This window comes from Capricornis sumatraensis, chromosome 22 (genome assembly GCF_032405125.1).
Source record: "Capricornis sumatraensis isolate serow.1 chromosome 22, serow.2, whole genome shotgun sequence".
NCBI lineage: Eukaryota > Metazoa > Chordata > Mammalia > Artiodactyla > Bovidae > Capricornis > Capricornis sumatraensis.
The window spans coordinates 32,285,826-32,292,023 of NC_091090.1; the positions used below are offsets into that span (position 1 = coordinate 32,285,826).

General features: G+C 51.5%; 1 protein-coding gene across 2 annotated transcripts; it reads right to left on the reverse strand.

The window, feature by feature from the left end:
• Positions 1-213: 213 nt before the first annotated feature.
• LOC138069420 (BOLA class I histocompatibility antigen, alpha chain BL3-7-like) lies at positions 214-3,839 on the reverse strand. Of its 2 annotated transcripts, XM_068960716.1 has the most exons (8): positions 3,733-3,839; positions 3,152-3,421; positions 2,681-2,956; positions 1,508-1,794; positions 1,289-1,430; positions 839-871; positions 653-700; positions 214-490 (listed from the first exon to the last, which is right to left on the reverse strand). In XM_068960716.1, the coding sequence occupies exons 1-8, from the start codon at positions 3,803-3,805 to the stop codon at positions 486-488; spliced, it is 1,134 nt and encodes a 377-aa protein (XP_068816817.1). In that variant the 5' UTR covers positions 3,806-3,839; the 3' UTR covers positions 214-485. The 2 variants fall into 2 exon arrangements, with proteins under 2 accessions (XP_068816817.1, XP_068816816.1); XM_068960715.1 differs by lacking the exon at positions 214-490 and having other exon boundaries at positions 579-700; positions 1,289-1,402; positions 1,519-1,794.
• Positions 3,840-6,198: the final 2,359 nt, after the last annotated feature.

Sequence of the window (6,198 nt, forward strand, 5' to 3'; positions counted from 1 at the left end):
CACTGATTCTGGGCACAGCCCTGTCCACCCTCAGCTCCTCACAGCCTCCACCTTTCCTTCCTGCAGCTGACTCAGCACAACAAATGTGGATGGATCTGGAAGGTTCTCGGTTTTTCAATTTATTTCCTCTTTGAAACTTTAAGAATCCTTACCTTTATTATCTGATCCCCTTTCATGGCACCAATTAGAAAAAACAAATTCATACATACAGATTTTATTTTTAATAAGGAAATAAGACATCATTACTCAGTGCATACAAAGCAAAGACAGGGATGGAGACGGCCCAGCCCCGTCTCTGCTGGAGCAGGACAGTGGATCAGGGAGGAGGACACAGGTCAGGGCAGGAGGGGGCGCGGTGGGCAGGGGTGACCGGTCTCCCCAGCTCCTCACGTTATGCTACTAGGAGCACAGACACGTTCAGATGCAGCTGCAGAAAGAGGGGTCCGGGGATCTGATGGCACATAGCGGGATGCGGCATCACTGTCTCACACTGTGAGAGAACAGAATCAGGAGCCAGTCAGGTCAGTCATGTAAGCACTCATATTCTCCACAGCCCCCCACACGCTCACATGTCCCACTCAAAGATCCCCACCACCCAGTGTGTCCCCTCTGTCCCAATTCCCCTTCCAATATAGTCCCTCCGGGGTCTCACCTTTATGAACCGTGAGAGACACATCAGAGCCCTGGGCACTGTCATTGCCTAGGGGAGAACAGGACCAGGACGTGGTCAGAACCCACAGATGAGAAACTAGAGAAGGAACTTTGAGGAGGGTGAGTACCCCATGGCTTCCTTCTGCACCCTCACAAGGGTCTCAGGAATCACCCCCTCCATACTTACTTGAAGCCTGGGTATAGGTCCCTCCTTTTTCACCTGTGAGAAGAAAATACCATGTGAGAGGCCAGGGAGAAGGCTGAGTCATGAGATCCTAGAGCAACCCCTAGTCCTGGACCCCAGAGAACTTTCTGGAACTGTGGTCAAAACTCATGCTAGGATAGGGAACACAGAGAAGGGAGACGTGTAAGGACAGGGCCACCTGCCCTCCTGTCCTCAGCAAGGACCTCCCTCTGACCTTTAAGTGCTGGAAACCTGGTCCCCAACTGGAATTAGGAAGGTGAAAAATTTGTATTTCATTTTCACAATGCTTTAGAAAAGAAAAATGTTAGCATTAGCTCCAGATTCCACATGTGTGTGGAGGGTACTTTCCAGTAACCAGGCAGGTAAACTTCTACCTTGGCTTGAAACCCCCAGTGAAACAAGAAAACTCAGGGCTCTCCCTCCCTTCCCTACCTGAGCGCTTCTTCATCCAGATCACAGCTCCAGCCACCACAGCCACCACAGCCACCACGAGGAGAACCAGGCCAACAATGATGCCCATGGTGAGGAAGGAGGTCTGAGGAGGTTCTGTGGAGGAAAGGGAAGAGGCCCTGACCTCAGCTTGAGCCCTGACCTTGCTGAACTGAGTCCTGAAGGGCTCCTGCTTTATCTGAGAGGAAGCTCCATTCCGACCCCCTCCTTACCCCATCTCAGGGTGAGGGGCTCCTGGAGCCCCTCATGCTGCACATGGCACGTGTATCTCTGCTCCTCTCCAGAAGGCACCACCAGGGCCGCCCACTTCTGGAAGGTTCCATCCCCTGAAGGCCTGGTCTCCACGAGCTCCATGTCCTGCATCTGGTCCTCCCCATTGCGCTGCCAGGTCAGTGAGATCTCCTCAGGGTAGAAGCCCAGGGCCCAGCACCTCAGGGTGACCTCATGGCCAGAGATGGGGTGATGGGTCACATGTGCCTTTGGAGGGTCTGAGGAAGAATCAGAAAATTCAGTTTGTATTACCTCCATGGGTCAGTGAAGCAGCATCATGTGACCATCCTGAGAAAGGACAGAACAGTGATTTTCCCCCCAGCTTTACTGAGGTATACTAAACAAAAATTGTACACATTTAGAGTGTACTACATGTTGCTTTGATATATATGTACACTGTGAAGGTAATTAATATATTCATCAACTTACCTTATGTGTGTCTGTTTAACAGAGATGATAAGAATGATTAAGATCAATTTTAAAGTATATAAGACAGGATTATTATTAACTATAGTCACCAGGCTGTACATCAGATCCCCAGACTTATTATGAACTTTTTACCCTCTGAGCTACAGAACATTCAGGACCATGGTTTTGGAAGAACAGCACAACAGCTATATAACATCCTCATCTTAGAGATCTATATTAGTCCTTGGAACTTTCTAGAATGAGAGACTAGGATAGGCCCTCTAAAAATGTGAAGGGGAGAATACAGACTAAAGGTCCTGACTCTGGTGGAGGCTGAATGACTCAGAAAAGCTGGAGTCAGGCCTCCTAAGATGCTCTCAGGGTGAGAACAGGCCTTGAGAGAGAGAGTCATGGATCACAAGATGGTGGCCAGGGTCAAAGGGCACCGCTGACCAGCTGTTTCAGGGATGGTTTGTTTCCTGCTTCTTCGTCAAAGACACTGGATTCCTTGATTGTCGTTCAGACAAGTGGGGCCACTGGTGACCGTCTTGTACAGAATATGAAAACCTGGGCGCATTCCTCCCTCTCCTGACAAGAACTCGGGGCGCTGTTCCCACACGGACCCCATTTTCCTCTCCTCGTGGGAAGCCAGCTCCAGCCTGAGGGGAGATCAGGGCGGCCCCGCGCCCCTCGTACCTGCGCGCTGCAGCGTGTCTTTCCCGTTCTCCAGGTATCTGCGGAGCCACTCCACGCACCGGCCCTCCAGGTAGTTCCTGCGTGCCTCCGCCTCACCTGCCGCCTCCCACTTGCGCTGGGTGATCTGAGCCGCCATGTCCGCCGCGGTCCAGGAGCGCAGGTCCTCGTTCAGGGCGATGTAATCTCTGCCGTCGTAGCCGTCCTGACTGTACCCGCGGAGGAGACGCCCGTCCGGCCCCACGTGGCAGCCGTACATCTCCTGGAGGGTGTGAGACCCTGACCCGCCCCGACCACCCGCGGTGATTAAACCCAAACTGAAATGAAACCGGGTCAAGTCCCCCCGGCTCCTCCCGGGTCGGGGGTCGGGCGGGTCCCGCAGTGCCGGGGTGACCCTCGGACCCGCAGACTCGGGCGACCCCGCGGGTCCCTGGGGATGGGGCCGTGACCCGGACCCGGGCCCGCGTCGCTCACCGGCCTCGCTCTGGTTGTAGTAGCCGCGCAGGGTGTTCAGGTTCACTCGGTAAGTCTGTGCGGTGTCCTTGATGATTCGAGTTTCCCGATCCCAATACTCCGGCCCCTCCTGCTCCACCCACCGCGCCCGCGCCTCCATCCTCGGATTCGGGGCGTCGCTGTCGAACCGCACGAACTGCGTGTCGTCCACGTAGCCGACGGCGATGAAGCGGGGCTCCCCGCGGCCGGGCCGGGACACGGCGGTGTAGAAATAGCTCAGGGAGTGGGAGCCTGGGGGCGGGAGGGGTGAGACGCGGCCCGACCTCCTCCCGGCGCGGGTCCCGGGTCCCAGGTGAGGGGGCCGGGAGGGCGGAGGGGCGGTGGGCCAGCGAGATGGAAGCGGTCGAAGACGGGCCCGAACTTCCGAGGGGGAAGAGAAGAGGGGTCGGGAAGCAAGGGAGGGACAGGCCGGGACCGGGGAGGAGGCGGGTCTGGGCAGGGGCGTCGGGGTCGCTCGTTCCCTGGGGTCCTGTCCCCCAGACTCCCGGGAGATCCCCTCGCCCCTCCGCGCAGAGGCCGTTCCCTCCCGACCCCGCACTCACCCGCCCGGGTCTCGGTCAGGACCAGGACTCCCGAGAGCAGCAACAGGAGGGTTCGCGGCCCCATGACTCGCATCCTCTGGGTCTGGGGAGAAGCAGAGTCCGGGCGGGTCGGTGGAAACTTTATAACCGGGATCCACGGAGAAGCTGATTGGTTTTTCTAGAAACCGGGCACCCAGTGGCAGTGAGAACTGGCGCCGCATCACGAGTGTCCAGGCAGTAGGGCTAAACACAGGTTATGAGAGAGAAAGTGAAACTCGAGGAGACGGGGAATCCCCAACATGGAGCGTCCCAGCCCCAGACAGCACCCTTGACCCTGAAATCCTGAACCGCTCGCCCTCCAGGAACCTGGGACTTTGCCCTAATCCCTCCCATCCTGCTGGGTAGAATGTTCAAATTACTGAATAATTGCACTCATCTCACACGTTAGCAAAGTAATGCTCAAAATTCTCCAAACCAGGCTTCAACAGAACCTGAACCCTGAACTTTCCGATGTTCAAGCTGAATTTAGAAAAGTCAGAGGAGCCAGACATCCAAGTGGATCATGGAAAAAGCAAGAGAAAAAACATCTACTTCTGCTTTATTGACTGCCAAAGCCTTTGACTGTGTGGATCAAAAAAAAAAAAAAAGAAAGAAAGAAAGTGGAAAAATCTTCAAGAGATGGGAATACCAGACCACCTGACCTGCCTTCTGAGAAATCTGTATGCAGGTCAAGAAGCTACAGTTATAACAGGACATGGAACAACAGACTGGTTCCAAATTGGGAATGAGTATGTCAAGCTGTCAGACACCACTGAGCAACTGAACTGAATTGAATTGATGTCATGCTGTATATTGTCACCCTGCTTATGTAACTTACATGCAGAGCACATCATGCAAAATGCTGGGCTGGATAAAGCACAAGCTGAAATCAAGATTGTAAGGAGAAATATCAATAACCTCAGATATGCAGGCAATAACCACCCTTATGGCAGAAAGTGAAGAAGAACTAAAGAGCCTCTTGATGAAAGTGAAAGAGGAGGGTGAAAAAGTTGGCTTAAAACTCAACATTCAGAAAACTAAGATCATGGCAATTCGTTCCATCACTTCATGGCAAATAAATGGGGAAACAATGGAAACAGTGGCAGACGTTATTTTGGGGGCTCTAAAATCACTGCAGATGGTGAGTGTAGCCATGAAAGTAAAAGATATTTGCTGCTTGGAAGAAAGCTTATGACCAACCTAGACAGCATATTAAAAATCAGAGACATTACGTTTTCAACAAAGGTCTGTCTATTCAAGGCTATGGTTTTTCCAGTAGTCATGTATGGATATGAGAGTTGGACTATAAAGAAAGCTGGGTGCCGAAGAATTGATGCTTTTGAACTGTGGTGTTGGAGAAGAGTCTTGAAAGTCCCTTGAACTGCAAGGAGATTCAACCAGGACATCAGAAAGGAAATCAGTCCTGAATATTCATTGGAAGGACTGATGCTGAAGCTGAAGCTCCAATACTTTGGCTACCTGATGGGACAAACTAACTCATTGGAGAAGACCCTGACATTGGACAAGATTGAAGGCAGGAGGAGAAGGGGATGACAGAGGTTAAGATGGTTGGATGACATCACTGACTTGATGGACATAAGTCCGAGCAAACTCCAGCAGATAGTAATGGACAGGGAGGCCTGGCGTCCTGCAGTCCATGGGGTTACAAAGAGTCCAACACGACTGAATAATTGAACTGAACTCCCCTCCTGCACCGAGAACTCTTTGTTCCACTGTCTCCCTGAGTCCTTGCTCTGGGGCTGTTTGCCATTTTGATTAAAATATCTACACAATCTTACAAATTAATGAGGACCCCAAGGATAGTATTATGTGACCACTTCAATGCATATTTTCCATACTATGAATAATACACTAAAGATTTTTTTTTACTTATTTAGAATAATATTAATAACCCATGCATTTAATATGAATAACTATTTCCCAAAATAAACAGGGTAGTGAGAAGTATGGAGAAGGAAATGGCACCCCACTCCAGTATTCTTGCCTGGAAAATCCCATGGACGGAGGAGCCCATAGGCTGCAGTCCATGAAGTCGCTAAGAGTCAGCTGAGCGACTTCACTTTCACTTTTCACTTTCTTGCATTGGAGAAGGAAATGGCAACCCACTCCAGTGTTCTTGCCTGGATAATCCCAGGGACGGGGGAGCCTGGTGGGCTGCCGTCTATGGGGTCGCACAGAGTTGGACACGACTGAAGCGACTTAGCAGCAGCAGCAGCAGCAGCAGCAGCAGCAGCAGCAGCAGCAGCAGCAATGAGAAGTATAGAGCTTTTTACATTTTTTCCAAGTATCTTTCCTGTCTCTTTCACTAGAAGACCACTGGATTTTCACGTTTGCCTCTGCATTCAATCTGTTATTTTGATTGTAGTCTGTGAAAGTGAAAAAGCCTTCACATATATAGGAGTAGTATTTTGTAATAATCTTTTCAGA